Source organism: Fusarium pseudograminearum, chromosome 3 (genome assembly GCF_000303195.2).
Source record: "Fusarium pseudograminearum CS3096 chromosome 3, whole genome shotgun sequence".
NCBI lineage: Eukaryota > Fungi > Ascomycota > Sordariomycetes > Hypocreales > Nectriaceae > Fusarium > Fusarium pseudograminearum.
Window position 1 is genome coordinate 7,209,633 of NC_031953.1, and position 22,945 is coordinate 7,232,577.

Below are 22,945 nucleotides of genomic sequence, written 5' to 3' on the forward strand. Positions count from 1 at the left end.
CGGTAGAGCGTGAGACTCTTACGAGTACGCGATCTCAAGGTTGCGGGTTCGACCCCCGCATCGGGCTGTTCCTATATAAACGATTGCAAACAAGCGAGGCATTTCTTTTTTGCCTTTTGGTTGTACCTTATTGTTCAGTTATTTTTTCTCAGTGAACGGAAGACGGTTTACAGGATTGCCTGGGTCTCATCATGCCCACATTGTGAGGGAAAAAACCAGTGATCTGCTTGATTAATAACAGTAAAGTTTCTTTTTGGAGGGGTTTATGTTGAGAACAGTTTGCCAGTATCCTGTTACGAATGTGTGAGTCTTCTGGTTGTCTATTTCTATCTATGAAGATGAGCTATCTAATAAAAGTCTCGAGGTTCCAAATGCGACAATCAGGACTTTCCGGCTCTCATAATCATGGAATAGTGTGGAATCCCTAGGATCAAGACAGTCCGAATATCCTCAAAGCCCGCGGCAACATACAATGGCCGTCCAGCTTCAGTAGCCATAAGATAACAGTCCTTCCCTTCCTGACGTGCACGGTCAAGTCCCCATTGCAGTAACATCTTTCCTATTCCTCGTCTCTGATTGCCTGGTCCAACTCCGATGTAGTCAAGATCTAGAAATGTCAGCATTTGTTACATGGACAGGGAAGTCGAGCACAAACGCCAGACGCCAGCAATCCCTTTCTCGCCAAGTGTGTCTATAGCATCCTGATTGACAGTCTTTTTCATTTCCTCGAAAGCTGATTTGTCAAGTGCATCACACTCTACGGGCTTGCTTGGACCAGAGTCACCCCCCTCAGCTGGGGGCGCATCCCAGAGTGCAAAGCCCACAATGCGATCTTCGACATTTTTGTCCTTATCGACTGCTATAATGAGATGAGATTCTGATGATTCAAGACTGGATGCTTTGCGTGCTAAACGCCAGTCGTAGGCTGCTTCGCCGTCAGGTATGTCTTTTGGCTGTAGATGACGAGGGAATAAGCGACGAGAGAGAGCATCTGTTTCTGGATGAAAGGCAGATGTTGCAATACGAGAAATAGCTGGTAAATCTGCATCGGAGGCTTCAGTTAAGTAAATCGACATGTTCAAGATTTGTCTCGTTGGTTTAAAAGTAAACAGTTGTTCTGGAGGCGGAGTACTTGGCGTCGAAGGTCGATATAGCTGGATAACAGAGGTCACGGGATCACCCACTAAACTCACAGTGGCTCGGAGCATGATTGGTGAAAGATATTCAACCCTCGCATGTTTAATTATTGATTGAATATCATCTCTACTCGTAATAGAATTTAATCACCGAAACACCTCAATTATGAGCTGACTGTTGGCCAGAGCTTTGGAGAGGAAGTCGGTCACGTGTTACTATCGTGAAAATTCACCGTCTGGCTGCAAAGAGCGGGGAGAAACCATAGATCAACTAAATATCACACGCCAGCAATGAAACGATCCCTTCTCAACTTTGATCATCGAGGCGACGCACTCCTCACGCTACGCAGACCCAACGCTCAAAAAATACCCTGGTCAAAAAGTAAAAAATCTCTGTCAAGCGAGACCGTCCACAAAAATGAAGAGTCTGGCGGGTCATCCCAGAACTTACGGTCAATACAGCCTTGCAAAGATGACGGTCAACCGAATGAGATACAATTCAGAGTATCCACGAGAAATCTGTGTCTCGTATCTTCAGTTTTCAGAGCAATGATTGAAGGACGATACAGGGAGTCACATCCTAACCCTCAAGGTCTTTTGGAACTCGGCGCATCGGAATGGAACGTCGAAGCATTTGTTATCTTGTTGAACATCATGCATGGTCACCATCGACAAGTCAAAAAGACACCTGCTCTGGAAATAGTCGCTCATATTGGAATCCTTGTTGATTACTATGATTGCCTTGAGGTGGTTGAGATCTTTTATGAACGGTGGACTCAATGGCATCTCGACTTGAAGAAGCACAATTATCCCGAACTTAGCTTGGCCATACCTACTATCGCATCACAAACTTTTGGTCCGGATGAGACTGTCTTCTTATTTATTGCCCTAGTATTTAAAAACTACGTGCAAGCCAGAGGACTCTTTGGACTCGCCGTTTTCAACACAGACGGCCCACTCCAAACAGACCTGGCGATACCGAATCGAGTCCTTGGTATGCATGCTTGAAAATGGCTCTCATGGAAACAATAATAATAAAGAAATACAGAACTGATTGAACAAGAACGAGAGAAACTTGTGGAAGAGCTCCTCGAAGTACTATTCGACTTGCAAGACTGTCTCATGGCTAGAGATCTCTGTTGCACTCTAGAGTGCGCCTGTCGACTTCTCGGATATCTCACCAGACAAATGAGATCCTTCAACCTCCCATTGACAAAACCAGAACGGCCATACTTGGGCTACAGCGCAAAACGCGTTCATGAAATGCTTCGCAGTCTCAAAGCGCCAGGCTGGTGTACTGACCACAACAACGAGCCATGTACTCTCGAAGTTGTACTGCAAGATTTCTACGTACCCTGGGAACCGAGTATCTTTGAAAGAGAACTGTGTGAGTTAAAGTAGCAAAAGGAAATAATGTAGATAAATAATCAAGGCAAAAAGGATGCCATTGGGCAAAAGGAAGGGTCTGGCCGGGGATTGAACCCGGGACCTCTCGCAAGCTGAGCTATAGGGTTTTCCCTAAGCGAGAATCATACCACTAGACCACCAGACCGGAGGAGCGAATTGATATTCGCTTGTGGAGTTGTTGGTTGCCGATCGTTGTTGGGCACTATGTTGATGACACCAACAGAGGACACTCGGCATTGATGCAGCAAGTGAGACAAACAGCAATGGAAAAAACAAGTAAGGGGCGGAAAGAAATATCATGCACTGGTTAGGTAGTAAAGACAACAGCGAATTGGAAAGGACACTTCACTTTAGTGAGCAAGCATTGAACAGAGTGTGATGAACAAATGAGATGTAATTATATGCTAACTATCTATTAAGCAATCTGTAGTAAATCATGCTATAACCCTGTACTCCGTAGTATTAAATCCATCAATACAAATCAACATTCTAACCATTATAATCCATTCCATTCCTAACATGTCTTCCTACTTAAGGACTGCCAGAGCCGCTGGATGGCTCATCGGATGAACCAGACGAGCCAGACGAGCCAGACGAGCCGGATGAGCCAGAGTCAGCTGGAGTAGAGGGCTGCGAAGCAGGCTCGTCAGATGAACCGGAAGAGCCAGACGAGCCGGATGAGCCAGAGTCGGATGAGCCAGAGTCAGCTGGGGTCGAGGGCTGAGAGGCAGGCTCAGATGAACCAGATGAGCCTGAAGAGCCAGATGAGCCAGAGTCAGCAGGAGTCGAGGGCTCAGAAGAGGGCTCATCAGATGAACCAGAACCGGAAGAGCCAGAAGAGTCTGAAGAGCCGGATGAACCAGAGTCGGCTGGAGTTGAGGGCTGAGAGGAGGGTTCGTCAACGACTGTAGTAGTAGGTTGAGAGGCGGGCTCATCAGCAACAGACTTGGTAGGCTCCACGACAGCAGCAGCAGAAGTTGTTGGCTCGATAGGATCAGCAGCATTGGCAGTAGTAGTGGGACCAGAAGCGGGCTCCTCAACAACAGCGGCCGATGTAGTTGGGTCAGCAGCAGCAGCAGCAGCAGAAGTAGTGTCGACAACAGGATCAGCAGCCTTAGCAGTAGTAGTGGGATCACTGGCTGGTTCCTCAACAGCAGCAGCAGAAGTAGTTGGGTCAACAGCGGCGGCTGAGGTAGTTGGGTCAACAACGGGATCGGCAGTGGTGGTAGGATCACTGGCTGGCTCCACGACAACAGCGGCGGCTGAGGTAGTTGGGTCAACAACGGGATCGGCAGTGGTGGTAGGATCACTGGCTGGCTCCACGACAACAGCGGCAGAAGTAGTAGGATCGGATGCAGGCTCTCCAGCAGCAGAAGAAGTGGTCACCACAACAGGATCAGCAGTGGTGGTAGGATCACTGGCTGGCTCCACGACAACTGCAGCAGAAGTAGTGGGGTTGGATGCAGGCTCGGATGTCGGGTCAACAGCAGCAGCTGAGGTAGTCGGGTCAACAACAGCAGCAGAAGTGGTCTCAACAGGGTCAGCGGCATTGGCGGTGGTGGTAGGGTCACTGGCAGGTTCTTGACCAGCAGTAGAGACGGGTGGCTCAATAACTGGGTCAGAAGCAGCGGGGGCAGAGCTCTCCTCAGCAGCGTCAGATGATGTAACAGAAGGCTTCACCATTGTGATCAGAGTTGTGGGGGGAGGAGTAGCAGTAGGCTCGGCATCAGAAGAGGCGGCAGGCTCGCTAGAAGGCTCATCAGCCTGAGAGGTAGAAAGCCCACTGGCAGGCTCGACGACGGTTCCACTAGGCTCTCCAGCAGCGGCGGAGGTGGTGGGATCAGTGACAGGCGTATCAGATGTAACAGCAGGCTCCTGGCCAGCGGAGGTAGTAGGTACAGTGCTGGGCTCTCCAGCAGCGGCGGAGGTCTCGACGGAAGGATCAACAGCTGCATTAGAGGTAGTGGGATCAGTGGCAGGTGTATCAGATGTAACAACAGGCTCCTGACCAGCGGAGGTAGTAGGTACAGTGCTGGGCTCGACAACTGTGCCACTGGGCTCCTGATCGGCAGCAGTAGTCTGACCAGAAGAAGCATCCGATGTAGGAGTAGAAGCATCTGAGACAACCTTGGTGTTGGGGTCCTCAAAGACAACAGATGTAGTAGGCTGACTAGCGGGCTCTTCGGCTGAGACAGACGCGTCGTTGACTGCAGATGTGGTAGGGTCAACGACAGGCGCATCAGATGTAACAACAGGCTCCTGACCAGCAGAGGTAGTAGGTGCAGTGTTGGGATCAACAACTGTGGTACTGGGCTCATCATTGGCAGAGGAAGCAGGTGCAGTGCTAAGCTCACCAGCAGCGGTAGTCTCGCCAGAAGAAGCGTCAGATGAAGGAGTACCTGCGTCTGAAGCTACCTTGGTGTTGGGGTCCTCAAAGACAGCAGATGTAGTGGGCACACTGGAGGGCTCATCAGATGTGACAGCAGGCTCCTTGACCGCAGATGTAGTAGGGTCACTGGCAGGCTCGTCAGATGTAACGGCAGGCTCGTCAGATGTGACAGCAGGTTCGACCGCAGATGTGGTAGGATCGCTGGCAGGCTGATCAGATGTAACGGCAGGCTCCTTGACCGCAGATGTAGTAGGGCCACTGGCAGGCTCGTCAGATGTAACAACAGGCTCAGCAGAAGTAGTAGGTCCACTGCTAGACTCAACTGTGGTACTGGGATCTCCTGCAGCAGTAGAAGATTCCTCAGAAGGATCAACTGCTACCATGGTGGTAGTAGGGTCGACAGCAGGCTCACTGAGTGTAGCAGATGCCCCATTGACAGTAGAGACAAAAGACTCTTCACCAGCAGCGGAGGTCTCTCCGGAAGACGCGTCCGATGTAGGAGCAGCTGCGTCTGAAGTAGCTGTATCTGAAGTAGCTGCATCTGAAGCCACCTTGGTGTTAGGCTCCTCAAAGACCACAGATGTGGTGGCAGGTACACTGGTGGACTCGTCGGCTGTGGCAGAGGGCTCGTTGACAGCAGAGGAAGTAGGCTCGGCATCAGAAGAAGTAGTGGGGCCGTTATCAGCAGCGGAAGACTCTCCAGAAGAATCAACTGCGGCATTGGAGGTAGTGGTTACACCAGCAGGCTCAGAGACCTCAGTTGTAGTGGGATCGCTGGCGGGCTCAGAGATCTCAGTGGTAGTAGGGTCACTAGCGGGCTCATCAGCCGTGGCAGATGACTCCTTGACAGCAGAAGAAGTAGGCGCATCAACGTCTGTAACAGTAGACTGGTTATCAGCAGTTGTAGTAGCGCCACCGGCAGGCTCAACGACTGTCGCAGAGGAATCCTTGTCGGTGGCAATAGTAGGCTCCGCGTCGTCTGTAGCAGTGGACTGATTGACAGCAGAGGTAGTGGGGTCGCTTGCGGGCTGATCATCGGTGACAGAGGGCTCTGGAGCAGCAGAAGAAGTAACATCGCCATCGTCTGTGACAGTGGGCTCTGGAGCAGCAGAGGAAGTGAGATCACCATCATCAGCTGCAGAGGTGGTAGTGGGATCACTAGCAGACTCCTTGGCAGTGGTAGTAGGGCCCTCTCCATCATCAGAAACAATTGAAGTGAACTTATCACCAGCTGAAGAAACATCTGTAGGGCCAACTTCTCCTGAAGAAACAACTGTAGGCTGATCATCAACGGAAGAAGCACCCGTAGGCTGATCGTCAACTAATGAAGCGCCTGTTGGCTGGTCATCAACTGAGGAAGTACCCGTTGGTTGATCATCAACTGAAGAAGCCTTGGTAGGTTCTTGGTCGACAGAAGAGTTGGACGTGTTGGTCTCTCCATCATCAGAAGCAACAGATGTGGCAGTGGACTCATCAGAGACTACCTTGGTGTTGGGTTCCACAAAGGTTACAGATGCAGTAGTCTGGCCAGTAGGTGCAGAGCTTGAGCCCTCATCATCCGTGACAGATGTGGTGGTCAGGCTATCTGATGTTGTGGGCTCATCAACCTTGGAAGCGGAAGTGGTCTTTTCATCACCAGCCGTGGTGGTAGAGATGGGGTCCACCGACTCAGGAGCATCACTCTCCTCACTGCTGACAGTGGAAGCGGAAGTGGTTACCTCATCGTCGTCACTTGAAGTGGGACCAACTGCGGAACTTCCAGAAGTGGCAGTCTGCCCATCATCAACCTGAGCAGAGGTAGTGGTCTTAGCACCGTCGACTGGAGCAGAAGTGCTGGTACCGACACTCTCGGCTTGGGTAGAAGTACTTGCATTGACACCATCAGCCTGAGCGGAACTGCTGGCACTGACGCCTTGGACCTGAGCAGAAGTGCTGGTGTTCGCACCCTCAGCAGGAGCAGAAGTACTAGCACTGACACCATCGACCTGAGCAGAAGTGGAAGATACAACTGCAGGCTTGGTGGAAGTAGCCAGAGTTGTACTGGGGATGCTCAGAGATGAAGAGATGACAGTGCTGGATGCAGGGTTGGAAGCAGCGGCGGCTGAGCTTGAGCTTGAGCCTGAGGTTGTGCTAGCCTTGGTGGAGCTGCTTGGGGCGGAAGCGGATGTGCTTGTTGTGGAAGTGCTAGCCTTGGTAGAGGTGCTTGGGACGGAAGCAGAAGTGCTTGTGGTGGTAGTGCTAGCCTTGGATGATGTTGATGAGGTTGAAGTGGTAGATGTAGTGGATGCCTTGACTGTGCTGGAAGGAGCAGTGGTTGTAGGCTTGACAGCAGTGATGATAGTAGTGGTGGGCTTGGTTGAAGTGGTAGTGGTAGTGCCGGGCTTAGCAGAGGAAGGAGGGATGGTTGTGGTTGAAGCCTTGGGAGGAGCTACAGTAGAGGAAGCCTTGGTAGTGGAGGTGGGCTTAGCACTGGAGGTAGTAGAGGTAGTAGAAGTAGACTTGGTGGTGGATGTAGGCTTGGCTGTGGTTGTAGAAGAAGTGGGCTTGGTGGTGGAGGAAGGCTTGGTGGTGGAAGAAGGCTTGGTGGTGGAGCTAGGCTTGGTGGTAGAGCTAGGCTTGGTAGTAGAGGCAGCCTTGTTGGTAGTAGAAGCAGCCTTGCTGGTGGTCACAGGCTTGGTGGTGCTGACAGGCTTGGTAGAGCTGGTGGGCTTGGTGGTGCTAGCAGGCTTTGCGGTGGTTGTTGGCTTAGTAGTAGAAGCAGGCTTAGCAGTAGAAGCGGCCTTGTTGGTAGTAGAGGCGGCCTTTGCAGTAGTTGTAGGCTTAGCGGCAGCCTTTGTAGTGCTGGCGGCCTTTGCGGTGGTTGTTGGCTTCTTGCTTGTAGTAGCAGGCTTCTTGACTGTAGTGGTGGCCCTCTTCTTGAGGATGCGTCTCAGCGTGTCGCCATAAGAAGCTCCGTGAACCTCACAGCCCTCGCCAGAGACCTTGCAGTTAACTGCATCAGGTTCTCCAGCAGGCAACGCCGCTGCGTTAACAGCGGCGATGGACATGCCAAGAACAACTGTCTTGATGAAATGCATCGTGAAGGAGGAGGGATGGGACTACTGTGGTTGTAGTAGTAGGAGAGTGTGATGAGATGAGAGTGAGTGATTTGAATTATTCGGAGGTTCAATCCATCCTTACTTATAGATTAAACAATCTCAGAGTTCGCCGATATAATTGTGTTATTGTTTGCCGTTTTCATCGACTTTGAGGTTTCATCGGTCGAGATTCTGTTGAGAAAGTCAATTCTGTAGTCTCGTCTGGTCTAACTTCTCGGGATAGCTCAGGGTCTGGAGGCGAGCACGCTGCGAGCGAACTCAATTTATGGCTTGCTGCAGTGAAATTCCCACGTTTTGGACATGTGTACATTGATCGGCAGGGTCTGGATCCTGCAACCTGGTTCTAGTATCACACGGAAAGGGTAAGGTTCTAGCCTTGTAAGACAGTTACAGTCAAGAGAGCACTTGATGTTTCTGTGGTCTTTCGTCCACGCCAATAATCATAAACAGTCATCATAACTCGCACTCTCAATTTTCAATAATATCTCATCATTGTCTAGGAACATAACCATGATCTGTCTTTGTCTCTTCTTACTGCCATCACAAGTTGATCCGTATTGCTGGGTCACCAAGACGAGACTCCCAAATGGTGTCATTTCCATACTGCACTATACCATTCTAGATGTGAAAGGCGGGCCTACCCGCTGCCACGCTCGGGATTAGCGCATCTGCTAGGAATTTTTACATTCCTTGACGCCGTCTCCGGACAATCACTTCCTCTCTCAGCTGAGAACCCCAAGCCAATCTTGGCAAAGAACCACGCGAGAAAACTTGGCTTGACAACCGGCTACTCGGCTGACAGTTGCTTAGGCCGTATGTCTAGCGCCTCGCCATCACAATCTAGATGACTTAGCGTGAGACATTAAGATATCTGGCCATGGTTCAACCCCCTTCAAGGGTTAGCTTTTGCAGCTGTAAACGATTTAAGAATTGGCGATGCTGTTACTAGAGGTGGTATGCTTATCCGCCGACTCCAATTTCCCCGTAGAGGCTTGAGCCTGGGCCATGGCCATAGCTCGAGATGCTGATAGCTCGGGATAATCGAACTGTTTTCGGTTGAACGAGCTCATTGTAAGTTTTCGGTCCCGAGCCATATTTTTCAGCTGAGTATCAAAGTTTTCAACGTGAATCTGGGTCTTGAAGACTCCGGTGATGCATGTGTGCGTAGAACAATGGATGTGGGTGACGGGTGTCAGTTAGATGTAGATCTTGGACAGATCAATCTTGCCAAGGACGGGATCCCCTTGTTCTTGTCCAGCCCTTGAGCACCTTGGCAGGTCCCTGCGGTTCTAGGCAGATCATCTCTCTCTCTCTTTCTTGCCATGATATTCCCGGCCACAGGTTTATTCAGCATTGGTTGATAAGACTGTAGACCCTCTTTTCTCAGTTTCTCGGTTGTCAGAGTGGTGAAACTTAATCACTTGCATGCGTCTTTTTTGGGTCTAGAAGCTATACAGAGTTGCACTTTGCGGCTCTGCCTTGGCTTTGGATGGTTATGGCTGGGTAGATTTTGGGGTTATGTGGAGAAACGGCGAAAGCTTCTGCACGTCTTGTCAACGCCATTCCAGTGACAAACTCAATTCGTTGGCCGTTCACCCGGTCTTGGCGGCCAAGTCTTTAATTAGTCTTTTTTAGGAAATGTCAATTTGGATGGGCTGGTGAGGTTATTGCAGAGTGTTGTCGTTGTTAGCAAAAGACAATATTAATGTCATTGTTTGGTGTTTTGTTATGACAAAAGACACAATTACTTTCAATTGATTGTTAGATGAGAAAATCAATTTATTAATTTATTGCAACACTGAAATTAGAACTACAAGATACTATTTCTACTCTCTTGGTTCCAATGCATCGCAAAAGTCAACATCGTTTAGGGTATGCGCCGTGGCAGTAGCGTTAACGCCTCGACACCGAGTCTTAATTTACTGTATTTTGGCTAGTTGTCTCATTATACTAGACTTGATGAAAATGATGAGTCTTAACCTGGATCAGTCCCTACAAGTTGTCGTCTGGTTTAAATCGAGTGATGGATCTTGTCAGCTTCATCTTAGGAGAGATTACTCATTTTATCTGCCACTCTTCACCGCTTTCTGTACTCCTCTTTTTGCATCATGGCCATTCCTCACAAAATGACCTGCTGCTTATCGCAATGCCAGTAATCAGACGAATACCCGATAACAAAAGGAGGTCCCGCACAGGTTGTATACCATGTCGAAGACGCCGTAGAAAATGTCAGTAATTCCTATACACTACTCTCGTCCTGCCTAACAGTAACCCAAGGCGATGAACAAAGACCCCAGTGCGGGAGCTGTCAGGGCAGGAATGTAACCTGCGAGTTCAAAGAGTGGACCTTTGTCCCAGGTGTGCGCTCCTCACTGCGCAGGGATGACTGTGCTCGAGATGATACCCGGGGAGACACCCCTGATGAGTCGGATTCACTTCTGGTGAGTTATCGATGACTACAGTTGCATCGCGTCAAGCTAACTCTCTTGCAAAGCCTATGCAAGATTCCTTGCTATCGTTCATTGATGACAGCCCCTCTACTCTCGACCCCGTGCTTGCGAGTCCTTTGTCCAACACAGTGAGAAGCGACAGGATCGACTCTGCTCAAAACGCCACCACCAGTACTTCCCAACCAACAGCCACAGCTCCCACTCAGCATAACCAAAACAATGAAGGCAATCAGATTCCCACACCCGCACGATGGAACGAAACCGTTCTTTCAGAGCAAAACTCTTCCGAAAGACAAACGGCCATGCTCCGCTTCCGATATCAGATAGCACCCTGGCTAGATTCCAACGCCCCGAGGTCTACGTTCGGACCCAAGATTATGACCTTGGCAGCTGAAAAGTCCGTTATTATGGACGTCATTGTGTGGGTTGCGATGCGGCGAAGCAGAGGCACGACTGCCCCGGAAGGGGACTTTCACCTTGTCCAACATCTCCAGCATCGGTTATCTCTAGAAAGTGCTTTCACAGCTGATGTAGGGAGATCGTTACTAGCGTTGGGTAATTTCTTCTACACGTCTCCATCTGAATGGGCAAATCTGCACCCTGATCGCACATTCGGAGAAGACCGATATCAATTCTTTGCGAACCAGGAAGAGCCTCTCAAGACTCTGGATCGGTTCCATTATAAAGCTGGTAATTTGACCCGATATGCGATGCAAGATATCCACTGACCCGACGCAAACAGAATTGGCTGCTTCTATCATAGCTTCGAGATCGCCTTCATCCCGGTCGTCGGTATCTCTCATAGACGAGGCTCTACTAACCCCCAACATGTCACCATTTGAGATATACGATACATGTTTGGTACATCTGACAGCATGTTGCCAGCTGCTGCACAACAAGGTCATTCCACTTCTCAACGGCATCACCACCATACAATCGCCAACACAGGAACCCAGCTCTCTGGTATGGGCGACCTGGTCCAACCTATGGGCAAGATGTGTGCAATGGTTCCGAGATCGTCCACCAGATATGGTCCCTCTCCTCGAAAGCCCTGAAGTCGATGCGCACACAGCTACCGCCAGCTCTCCATTCACAGCCGATGTGTACTCCAGCGCGATAGCAGTGCAAGCAAATCTCACTATGCATTATTCCTCGTTACTTTTACTCTCGTACAAACCCCGACTCGTCAAGCTCTCGTCCACCCCGCATCGCCTCACATCCAAGAGCTGGCACGCTCAAAAGCTTGCAAAATTGGCCCTGTGGAACAACTTCCCTGATCAATGGGATCCTGTCGTGGTGGCAACCGTGGTTCGAATCGCGAGAGATATGACATATCCTTCTCAGCAGGAAGCTCTACTGTCTTGCTTCCAACGTATTGGCGACGCGACTAAAATTCCCCTCCAAAGGGAAATTGCGGATCTGCAGCAGTTCTGGTCCTCCTCGCGCCATTCCAACGCGCCTACCAACCTCCATTCCTGACACGAGTCAATCGATACATGTCTTGGCTACCAATTATTAAACATAATTTTTATTATTTTGTTAGAAAATATCACTCCAACTCGTCCTTCCATGGGATTGATACTTGTGCTCCTCGCCTCGCAACTGTATGTGATGAAGCTCGAATTCCTGAACGAACGGCCTTTTCAATGTCGAACTTCTCAGATTTTTGACCTGCGAGTGCCACTTCTACTGCGTATGAACCAATGAATGTATCGCCGGCGGCAGTTGTGTCGGCAACCTTGACTTTTTGTGCGGGAATGAGACCCTTGGCGCCTGTGTCGTTGGCAAAGTAGGCACCCTTTCCACCAAGCGTGATGACAACGTTGTGGACACCTCTAGCGAGGAAATCAGATGCAGATTGCTCCACAACAGAGATGTTTTCAAACTCTGACTCATCCTTGTCTGACAATAGCGCTGCTTCGGTCTCGTTTAGGATGAGATGTGCTAGTCCTTGGTAGATCTCCTCAGGAAGAGCTTGAGCGGGTGCAGGGTTGAGAAGAACCGGTGTTGCCATGACCTTTGCTGCTTGGAAAGCCTGAATAACAGTGTCCAGTGGAATTTCCAGCTGCATGATGAGTAGAGCAGGTGCTGGCCCAGGGATCGTCTGGAATTGGCTCGGCTGAAGGGAATTGTTGGCTCCCGGAGACAAGATAATGCGGTTCTGACCCGTTGGTTCATCAACGATGATCATTGCTATACCACTCTGTGAGCCAGCGCCGCCATCTCGATTCACAATGATTGAATCAGTTCCCACGTCATATGACTTGAGGCTGTCCAGAAGCGTAGTCCCGTATGCGTCTGCTCCAATTGATCCAATCATGACAACGTCAACACTCGAGTCCTTGAAATCAGAGGTTCGAGAGAGCTTTGCACAAGCAACGGCTTGGTTTGCGCCCTTTCCGCCTGGGAAAACATTGAATTGGCTGGAAGTTATGGTTTCGCCGGGTAGGGGGTGATGGGGAACGTATGAGACGAGATCGATGTTGAGAGATCCCAACACGCTGATGACGGGTTTTGGCATGGTGGATAAGTATGTGTGAGATAGAGGTATGCAAAACAGTTTCTGTTAGTCTGGCAAGAGTATATAACGTCGGCAATTTCCTCAAGCTGTTGCATGTGATCCACAGCGAGCTAAACCGTGAAGGGGTGTCTTAGGCGACGGCGGCTACAACTTGGACAGCACCTTATCTGCCAAGACACCTGTCAAGATCACATTGCCTATAAGATGTCCTCGGGGTATGAGAAAATTTGACCGCTATGGGCATAAGAGATAAAATTATTAGGGCAGCTTATGCTACTTAGACCATGCTTCTTAGACTACTTATTTTTATACTCTAAGACTTAGGAGGCCAACGTTTCTGCTACCCGATGGGACGTGTTTGTACTATTTCGTTGTGGGTTCTTATGTATTAGTTATTATGCTGATTATACACAAGATTCTATAAAGTCTTGAGAATCGCTCCCGCATCGTAACCCCATTCAGCCTCAAGATCCGTCAACCTCCAAAGCGCACCCCACCCAGTCGTTCGATCAATTGATTTGAGAAGTCTTGCTATTTGTTTCCTCTCATTGACGTGTGAGAATAGTTTCCCAGCGATGTAAAGTGGCTGTATGGAATTCACCAAACTGCCGGGATGAAGATTAGCACAAGAGATACCGCAAACTTGACGAGCATGCCACAAAGCCAGACACTGGTAATCTAGCTCATGTCCCAAGTTGCGCATTTCTAGCATCAGGATACACGCAGTGTGGTATATCTGGTTGCTCGATATAGCAGCCCAGTGAGGGAAAAGCATAGCTGGGAAAATCTGCTTATCACCTGCTTCAACCATGCTTATCGGTTTCATTGCTGTGGGGCGTTGATCAAGCCAGTATTGCAACTCATTCCAAAGCTGCTGCCATTGTTCTGAGAAGGGTCTGTCGTCTTGGACATCTGGCCGTCCGAGCTCCAGACTCTGCGTCCTTCGGAACCTTAGGTCGCAGACTTTTGTACATAGATATATAGCCCAGTTCGCTTGCATGTCGGGTGAATCTCGGCTTCTCTCGTGGAACATGTCCCGTACATATCTCTCGATCTGCTCGGACGACACCATCGATTCCGGTGCAGCAGGGGCCCATTTTGATAGAGGGAGGACTGTCGTCTCTGTTCCGTCTGAAATGATCGAACCGCACAATTCTTGGCGCGCATAGCACCAAAAGACGGCTTGTGGTAGACCGCCAGAGAAGCCGTTGACTCCAAAGAACTCGAATAATGAAGCACATCCCTCAACATGGCGCTTCCAGTTCTTGGACCCACCCGACAACAACTCAAAGACGGCCAAAATACAGGCTGTTACCAACATGTTCGGGTCTTTGGCTTGCAGTCCTGGACTGAGTAATCTGATGCTCTCCTGATATAGCTCAAGACTGTCACAGCCACCCTCACGCGTCAGCCCTCTCCTCTCCATCTGTCTCGATGAAAATGCAAGCATAGCATATAAAAGAGCAGGCGATTTCTGCGCCATCAATGGCACATGGATCTGAAAGTGTTTGTCCTCATCAAATTTGTCCAGATAGGGTGCACACTCTGTGACCCAATTCTGGAGATAGCACACCAACCTATCATGAGGAATATTGACAGTGACATTGGAAAAGTCTAGTGTCTGCGGCGACTGTGTAGGTGTCGCTTCTACTTCTGGTGTGCACGACGCGCTGGGCGATAGCGCAGACAAGCCCGCAAACAGAACGGATCTGAGTTCTTCCTGCAGCTCTATGAAGCGTGGGTCAAGGGAGAAATCCTCGGGTGGAAAGAATGCCATTGTCGATCGGGACTGAAGTGGGGAAGATGTCCGAGATGGTAGCGTTGCAGTTGAAGGACAGAGATGAGAACACAGTCGCAACCCAAACAGGAACTGTAGCCTCTCGTCTCTCCTCAGTTGCTTTCTGCCTGATGAAACAGAGCAAATTTGCAGCGTCCGGTGATCCCCGGATGACCCCATCCGAGTGCCAGTAAACCGGGGAAGCACACCAATCAAGGTATTTGGTCTGGGGTTCGTCGGGGAACCGCTAGACCGAATGCGAGGGCTTTAGGCGACCAGACTCTCAGGCCATGACTCGGGTGGAGGAAACTCGGCATAGTAATAAACGGGGAAACCAGAGAGTGAGTGGTCTTTGCTTGCTAACTAGTCCTGGTTCGTACAGTAACTTGATTTGGAGCAAGCAACGTTGCCCCAGAATGTCCAGTTTAATCAGCACTTTAATCCCATACCCCGCATTGAAGAAGGTATCATTGCATTGAGTCGATCGTCAGGTGGCAACTCGAAGGATTGCCTCCATGTCGCGGCAATTTTACTCGGTTCTTTGCTGGAGTGAAGGCCATTAACATTGATCGCGTAACTGCGCTTTTAATTGAGTATTCTGATATTTTTTACAAAGACATGACAATGCTTAATTGCATCTAAATTATAGCTACAATAATACGAAGACTCCTACCAACCTCTAGCCAGTTATGTCGCATCAATATCAACTAACCCGACAGGCATGTCATATTATTTTTGGGGTCAACATTTCGTGGCGTTAGTTTCTGTCATGGAATTGAGCCATCATTGGATAGAAAGACTGTGTAGTCGTCTATTGCTTGATTGACGATCGGGTCTTTATCTATGCGATATATGCATACTAAAAATATCAAACATACTTCTTGTCACTGGGTATGGGAAAGTAAAAATGTAGTCAAGGTAAATCTTAAAACATTATTCATCTACTAAACTATGGTATCACATCCCTCCAATATATCTCTTAACATCCATTACAACTCCTCAACGTGCTTCTCACCCTGCTTCTCCATAGACGCCTTTCGGCCAGAAACAGATCCAAGAAGACCAACCTCAGCCTGAGCCTCACGAAGAAGCTCAGCATCCTGCTCTCCCGCTCGGCTCTTGAAGACACGGTCCATCTCCTCGAGAGACGCGTTCTTGGTCTCGGGAAGGAAGAACCACACCCAAAGGATACCGGCAAACAGGAAGACGGCGAAGAAGATGTAGGTTCCCCACTCCCAAGCCTCGAGCATGGGAGGAACGAAGAAGGCGATGGCAAAGTTGTTGAGCCAGTTGCTGGAAGCACCGATGGAAGCACCCTTGGCGCGGATGGAGAGAGGGAAGATCTCGGAGATGAGAGTCCAGGATACGGGACCCCATGTAGCACCGAAGCCAGCGATGTAAACCCAGATGAGAGCTAGAAACCTGTTAGTCACGGTTCATATGAATATCAACAAAGGGGTTACTAACCAACTGCGGTCCAACCGGCGGCGACGTGAGAGGGCCAGTCGTGGCGGAACTTGGCAACAATAATTCCGACAGTAATCATGCTGGCACCCATGACAATGGAACCAACTTGAAGCATAGGCTTGCGACCAACTCGATCAATAATAAACTGAAATACAATTAGTTTGATATTTGAATCGGATTCAATTGAAAAACTTACCATGGCAGGAATAGTGCTGATGAGGAAAACAACACCAGTGACACCAGTAGCGAGGAGAGCAATAGTACCACCAGTAAGACCCAGGCTAATGAAAACGTTGGAGGCGTAGTAAATAATGGCATCGATACCAGACCACTGCTGGAAGAACATGATGAGCCAAGCAGTGCACACTCGCTTGAAGTTGTCCATGGATCGGAAGCAAGTGACGTATTGGGCAATCTCCTGTCTGAATTTGCTCTTGCCCTTCTCAGCAAGGTGAGGGAAGTCTCGGGCGAACACCTTTTGCTCAAAGACAGCTTCGGCCTTGATCTCGAGGTACTCAACCTGAACTCGGTCAGAGTCGATGGGGAGCTTCCTCATCCATGCAAGAGTAGACTTGGCCTCTTCATCTCTGCCAACCTTGACGAGCCATCGGGGAGAGAAAGGCATGAACCAAATACCGACGGCGAGAATAGCAGCGGGAATACCCTGGATGATGGAAGGAAGTCTCCAAGCAAGATCAGATTGTCCATCGCCGGTTCCACCGATGTAGTTGCATCCGTAACCGACCCAGAAAGAAAGCATGATTCCGAGAATAGTGGCGAGCTGGTAGAAAGAGACGAGGAAACCTCGCATCTCAGGAGCAGACAGTTCAGCGTTGTACAAAGGTCCAACACCGCTGAAAAGACCGACACCAATACCAGTGAAGAAACGACCGGCGTAGAGAAGAGCAGGGTTTCCGGCTGTGGCGCCAACGTAGAGATAACTGCCGAGAACGACCCAGCAGCAGGCGATGAACATGGTGTACTTTCGAGAAATGATCTCGCTAGAGACGCCGGCTGCTAGAGATCCGAGAATACCTCCCAGCTGGAGGATAGATGTGAGCCAGCCGGTTGCTGAAGATGATTCCACGACAGAGGGGAAGTTTTGGGTGAATCTGGTCATGACGAGAGATTGTCCCAGAACACCCTGTTGGTAACCATACTCGAAACCTCCCAGACTGTAATTGTCAGTAAGATTATACTGTTAGTTGTACCCATGGAGTAACTCACGATGCGAAAAAGGCAATAAAGATAACCTTGGGGTTCTCGCGGATAGACTGCCAGATAGTCTTCTTGGTAGACGGCTCCATGGTATAAGGTTCGTCTCGAGAAGACGAGTTCGACATGGTGAAAAAAAGAAAAGAAGACTTGGGCGAAACTTGTCGAGTTGTGGAGAGCAATGTTTGAAATCTGGGGTATGGAGCAGTCGAGTCTTTTTAAATAAACATTTTTTTTTTCTTTCTAGTTACCCCAGTCATGGATCCGAACTTGTTTATTTTCTGGGGTTCCCGACGAACGAACGGTGCAAGGTTGAGCTGCGTAGGCTATGACCCCTTGTTTGGGACTAGCTTTGTGTGAGTGTCTGACCACCCCCTAGAGTACCCGGTTAGCCGCTGGAGGGTTTTAGAGCCTCACTAGAGATGTTAGAGAGAGTAATGACGAGTACTTGTAATGAATTGTGTTGTTGTGAGGTCTCGTGACATCAATTCAAGTACATACTTCTAAAACATGCCACTGTAGTAATGATACGCGTCCACCTCTCATTGAGAGATAAACACGAGTATTGCTCCGAGGTCAACAGAGACAACATGTCCTTGCAATATATTATGTCACAGCTACAAAAAAAACACGAGATAGCTTCATCACAACCTCAATTGCATGACTTTGTCGTACTCTTTTCCTTGGTCAAGTGGACTTTGCTGAGTTCTTAGTCAGTCGATTGCCCGAAAAGGGGGTTCGTAGGCGACATTGACCAGGTTAGCCCTGGACTAACCGCGTCAAAAATTGAACCTGGGGCCCCGCGTAAAGAAAACTCTGGTCGTCAAGTGTCTCCAATTCCAGTGGATCACGAAAATAGCGACCCGACAATTCAGCGTTGATGGGTCTGGAACGCGTTTGTGAGGGAGCTAGTCGCGCGAATGATCAATGGTTTGAGCCTCATGGCGGTAGAAGCTCTCTAGTTGTGGTTTAATTACCCTACGTAGATATAGTATACAATTGCAGATGGACAGGGATATAGACTTTGGACGAGCTAGCATGTCGGGGACTGCCGATTGTCGTGTGTGTTCTCGATGTTAAGGCAATTGGGTTCACAGTGTTTAGAATATGGAAGCGACACCAGGTCTATTGGATAAAAGAGGCAAGAGGCTACTGTTCATCAAAATATAAGAAATTACCAGGAAGTAATTGTGCAAGCAGTATGTACGCAAGGAATTAATAATGACCGTTGTTTCATTTCATCAATTGAACATCACAAGTGCAGGGTAGCTGTGACCGTCTTGGTCCTTACCTGCGAGCATGCGCCTACTTAACTAAATTGTTCTGCCCTATACATAATCATCTCGTTGTCGCTGCGATCGATCAATAAGTAGCAGCTGTGCTTCAATTGGGGACAGACATGTACTATTGCGCGTCGCTATTCGGAATGCGACAAGTTGACAATCCCTGGGACAAACTGATGGCCTGGGATATCCTCGTCACGCGACCATCGGCAATTCTGCCCTCAATTTGCGAACATATTAGAGAGTTGGACGTATTTCCTGCACGTCTAATCTACGAGCTGTCTTGTTCAACTACAAATGACAATGTATAGTAATCAACGTCGGCGTCGCGTCGTGAGATTGGAATGGGTCGCGCTGAAGGTACCGAGGGAGGCCGGTCGGAACACTGCGTTGGGTCATTGTAGCAGATAACTCAGCGCCCACAGGCGCCCAATAGAGCACAGTAAGCGCGATGTCTTGACACCTGTTGAGAGCCATTGTCGAAGATGGCGCATGGGGAAAGCGAGATTGGACGGTTTGACGCGATTCTGTGCGGGGACTGTTGACGGATATTTCACGTCCAAAACCATCAGCCACGATCTGTCCGTCACAGTCAGCCCGCGCCACTCGGTTGTCTTGGCTCAAAGTAGTAGCAGTATGCTTTGGATGTCGGAACAGGACGCAACCTCGAGGCGGCAAAGGGGTGACTTGTGAATAGGTAGGCATGATAGGGAATGTTCGTCGAGACTACTTCCATATATAACAGTATGGGGTGATCCCGCATACAGCAACCATTTGGAAGTTATGCTCTAGAAGGATATCTGCAATCCAGTCAACTGCAACCTGGACCAATAAATCGCTTGTTATATATGTTTCAACTGACCCAAGAAGCTTTCGTCGATCTTTGTTACTCCCTCGAACATGACAAGTTGCATGAATGTGCAGGGCGATCCCATACCCGCCCGCAAAGCGGATAAAGCTCCAGTTCCCCGGACTCTTCCCCAGGATCTCGACCTTATCTCTTTGTTCCCTTCCCCGATCCTACCTCTTGATTAACCCTACGCAGTCTAGACCATCGATGTGTCTCCCTGCTTACCCATTTTGTTGAACAAACCCCGTATCCGACAACATACTAACCCGTCATCCGACACACTATCTTCCCCCTCAATCTTGGCATCGTGGGCAGCATTATGATTCGACGAAGCTTGATGATAAGCTTAATACTCAAATAGTATTAAATACAAACCCCTGCCGTTCAACTTCTTTGTGCATTTTCCTCTCGAGCAAAGTCGAATCCATCATGTTACTCAAAGGTTCCGATAACGAGAAAGAGATTGGAAAGGACTTTTCCAATGATGTGCAAGTCGAATATGCGGTCGCGCACGATGCAGCTGCTCGGGGACATCTAGCTACCGACGAGTAAGTGCCTTCAACATCCTTGGGATACTGAAATCTAATTGACCTTGCTTGCGATAGACATGGTAACCCAATCGCCAACTTTGATGCTGAAGCCGAAAAGAGGCTACGTCGCAAGATTGATTGGCACATTATGCCAACAGTCACGATACTATACCTCATGTGCTTCGTCGACCGAGCCAATATTGGAAATGCGCGACTGGCTGGTCTTGAAAAGGACCTTGGTCTTGCTGGCTACGATTACAACCTGTTACTAACAGTCTTTTACATCGTAAGCATATCTAGACCCTCGTCCACTCCACCGAACCTCCATGACTAACATCTATCTTTACAACAGTCTTACATTGTCTTCGAACTTCCCGCAAACATGGCATGCAAGTGGATCGGACCCGGCTGGTTCATCCCTGCTACATCAGTATGCTTCGGTCTTGCCTCGCTCGGCACAGCCTTTGTCAATACCATGGGCGAGGCATGCGCCGTCCGATTTATACTTGGTATCTTTGAAGCTGGAATGCTGCCTGGTATCGCGTACTACCTGTCCCGTTGGTACAGACGCAGTGAGCTCGCATTCAGGCTCGCCATCTATGTCGCCATGGGTTCATTCGGAGGAGCATTCGGTGGTCTGTTGGCCTCTGGAATTCTTACTCTTGACCATTTCGGCTCCCTGACAAGATGGCGAATGATCTTTGCTATCGAGGGAATCTGCACAATTGGGTTGGCACTTATTGGATTCATCACAATGACTGATCGACCAAGCACTGCGCGGTGGCTCAGCGAAGAAGAGAAAGACTTGGCCATCGCACGTATCAAGTCTGAACGCGTGGGTGTCACAGAGGTCCTCGAGAAATTCTCGTGGAAGCTGGCTCGACGAGGTATCTGCTCGCCTGTCACGTTGGGAACTTCAACCATCTTTCTGTTTACAAACATCACGGTGCAGGGTCTTGCGTTCTTTGCACCAACCATCGTGAGAACTATTTACCCCGATGCATCCGTTGTCCAACAGCAACTACGCACGGTGCCTCCTTACATCGTTGGCACTTTCTGTACTCTTGCTATCAGCTTCCTGTCAACTATCCTCGATCGTCGCAATATCTTTATCAACGTCTCTCAGCTTCCGGTCATAGCAGGTTACATCATGTTTCTCAGCACCTCAGATCGTAAGTCCTCTCCAAAGCCCAAAACAAGAGCCATACTAACTGATAACAGCATATGTTCGCTACGCCGGGACATTCCTGATCTGCGCAGGCACTTTTGCCAACGGCGCCCTCTCCAATGCTCAAGTCTCAGCCAACTTGGTAACTGATACTGCCCGTGCTTCTGGAATTGGCTTGAACGTCATGTTTGGTAACGTGGGAGGATTGATCTCTACGTGGTGCTTTTTGCCTTTTGACGGGCCCAACTATCCGATTGGAAATGGCCTCAACCTTGCTGCTTGTTCCTCCATTTTCATCCTTACTATTGTGTTGCACTTCTACATGAACTGGAACAATAATAGGAGATCAAGGATTGATGTTACTCAGGCGTTGGCTGGGCGAAGTGTTGAGGAGATTCGCGACTTGGATTGGAAGCATCCTGGTTTCATGTGGAGGCCTTAGTTTGTTCGTTCATGTTGGAAGCTCTGCTGGGCTTGCTTCAGAAGGACACTTGTCTACATAACGGTTTTGTCTTCTCTTTGTCGTCCGAGAAGCATACATAATTGATAGTTCAAATTGCTGTAGCTCACTCAAATCAACACATGCGACGTGTGCTTTAACTTCAGTTCTGTCTATTGAGGCTTTGACTTTCTAATAACGTATCCGTAGTAATCAAAAGTTCCACCGTCTCCCAAAACTTCCATCTCCATATTCCAAATATTATCCGGGTTTAGGAGTAACTTCATAAAGTGAGGCTGTCTAAATGTGATGTAAAGGAACACTCCGTCGTCTTTCAGCGCACGGTGAACCTGCCATATGTTAGGTGAATTTACCAATCCGGTGTTTTGCAGTACATACTTCCTTCAGATATCTACTTGTGTTCTCTTTCACTTCATCAGGTGGACTCCAAGGACTGCCGTAAATCATGGCATCCAATGTTCCCTTATCAAACGCAACGTCAATCGAGCCGGTGCTAACCGTTGGCATATCGCGAACATCGACTCTCTTCCACTCAATGCCAGCAATATCCTTATGTCTCTCAGTCATAAGCTCGACTAGGGGAAAAGTCAACGCATAGCTGGTCTTTATAGCCTCGTCCAGCGAGTTCAGCAGGAACAACCTAGGGAACGATCAGCATGAGACTCGAGGTACTTGGGGAATCTCAAGGACTCTTACACTGTCTCCAGAGCCTAGATGGAGAACTTTTGGGTTGTCCTGAGCGGCACGACCTGGTTGCTCAAGGAGGTTCTTTCCAAGGAATGGCTGAAGATGCTCAAATGAGCGGAACCACTCATGTATAGGGTCATCTCCATTAGAGGCAACATAGCGGCTATCCAAGTACTCAGAGTTACTGAGTTGTTGATCCTCTTTAATTGTCATTTTGGCGTCGTGGTTGGGATTATTGTTAAATTCTTTTGAGCGATATGCAAATTTTGACGACACTAACGAGAATTGACTCGCTCAAGCGTGACGTGATTTGATAGACCAAGATGCTTGGGCGATGAAGTTGCTATCTTTAATATATAGTAATGTTTATTGTTGCACTTCTGAGAACATATTGTTGTGGTGGCTAGTTTCTTTTTTCATGTTTCTTTTTTTTCATCTCAAGATCGATACTTCAACGCCACACAAGTATGTACCTCCAAGTTATTTTGTAGTCAAACGTGCGATTGT

At 48.9% G+C, this 22,945-nt stretch overlaps 9 protein-coding genes across 9 annotated transcripts, besides 2 other annotated features; 3 read left to right on the plus strand and 6 right to left on the minus strand.

The window, feature by feature from the left end:
• Positions 1–380: 380 nt before the first annotated feature.
• Positions 381–1,208, minus strand: FPSE_06385 (uncharacterized protein; the record flags this gene model as incomplete). Its single annotated transcript, XM_009259503.1, has 2 exons — positions 381–607; positions 656–1,208. The coding sequence occupies 2 exons, from the start codon at positions 1,206–1,208 to the stop codon at positions 381–383; spliced, it is 780 nt and encodes a 259-aa protein (XP_009257778.1).
• A 477-nt stretch (positions 1,209–1,685) lies between these two features.
• Positions 1,686–2,639, plus strand: FPSE_06384 (uncharacterized protein; the record flags this gene model as incomplete). Its single annotated transcript, XM_009259502.1, has 3 exons — positions 1,686–2,130; positions 2,185–2,523; positions 2,569–2,639. 3 exons carry the CDS (start codon positions 1,686–1,688, stop codon positions 2,637–2,639), a joined length of 855 nt encoding a protein of 284 aa, XP_009257777.1.
• A 435-nt stretch (positions 2,640–3,074) lies between these two features.
• On the minus strand, positions 3,075–8,009 carry FPSE_06383 (uncharacterized protein; the record flags this gene model as incomplete). The annotated part of the gene is made up of 1 exon (XM_009259501.1): positions 3,075–8,009. One exon carries the CDS (start codon positions 8,007–8,009, stop codon positions 3,075–3,077), a length of 4,935 nt encoding a protein of 1,644 aa, XP_009257776.1.
• Positions 3,506–3,731: a microsatellite.
• Positions 8,010–10,482: 2,473 nt separating the features above from the next.
• Positions 10,483–11,959, plus strand: FPSE_06382 (uncharacterized protein; the record flags this gene model as incomplete). The annotated part of the gene is made up of 2 exons (XM_009259500.1): positions 10,483–11,170; positions 11,223–11,959. The coding sequence occupies 2 exons, from the start codon at positions 10,483–10,485 to the stop codon at positions 11,957–11,959; spliced, it is 1,425 nt and encodes a 474-aa protein (XP_009257775.1).
• A 31-nt stretch (positions 11,960–11,990) lies between these two features.
• Positions 11,991–12,018: a repeat region.
• An 11-nt stretch (positions 12,019–12,029) lies between these two features.
• Positions 12,030–13,001, minus strand: FPSE_06381 (uncharacterized protein; the record flags this gene model as incomplete). Its single annotated transcript, XM_009259499.1, has 1 exon — positions 12,030–13,001. One exon carries the CDS (start codon positions 12,999–13,001, stop codon positions 12,030–12,032), a length of 972 nt encoding a protein of 323 aa, XP_009257774.1.
• A 418-nt stretch (positions 13,002–13,419) lies between these two features.
• On the minus strand, positions 13,420–14,778 carry FPSE_06380 (uncharacterized protein; the record flags this gene model as incomplete). The annotated part of the gene is made up of 1 exon (XM_009259498.1): positions 13,420–14,778. The coding sequence occupies one exon, from the start codon at positions 14,776–14,778 to the stop codon at positions 13,420–13,422; it is 1,359 nt and encodes a 452-aa protein (XP_009257773.1).
• Positions 14,779–15,767: 989 nt separating this feature from the next.
• Positions 15,768–17,588, minus strand: FPSE_06379 (uncharacterized protein; the record flags this gene model as incomplete). Its single annotated transcript, XM_009259497.1, has 4 exons — positions 15,768–16,192; positions 16,246–16,390; positions 16,442–17,420; positions 17,473–17,588. The coding sequence occupies 4 exons, from the start codon at positions 17,586–17,588 to the stop codon at positions 15,768–15,770; spliced, it is 1,665 nt and encodes a 554-aa protein (XP_009257772.1).
• A 2,434-nt stretch (positions 17,589–20,022) lies between these two features.
• FPSE_06378 (uncharacterized protein) lies at positions 20,023–21,733 on the plus strand (the record flags this gene model as incomplete). The annotated part of the gene is made up of 4 exons (XM_009259496.1): positions 20,023–20,141; positions 20,199–20,409; positions 20,476–21,295; positions 21,345–21,733. The coding sequence occupies 4 exons, from the start codon at positions 20,023–20,025 to the stop codon at positions 21,731–21,733; spliced, it is 1,539 nt and encodes a 512-aa protein (XP_009257771.1).
• A 170-nt stretch (positions 21,734–21,903) lies between these two features.
• Positions 21,904–22,651, minus strand: FPSE_06377 (uncharacterized protein; the record flags this gene model as incomplete). The annotated part of the gene is made up of 4 exons (XM_009259495.1): positions 21,904–22,080; positions 22,130–22,300; positions 22,344–22,391; positions 22,448–22,651. The coding sequence occupies 4 exons, from the start codon at positions 22,649–22,651 to the stop codon at positions 21,904–21,906; spliced, it is 600 nt and encodes a 199-aa protein (XP_009257770.1).
• Positions 22,652–22,945: the final 294 nt, after the last annotated feature.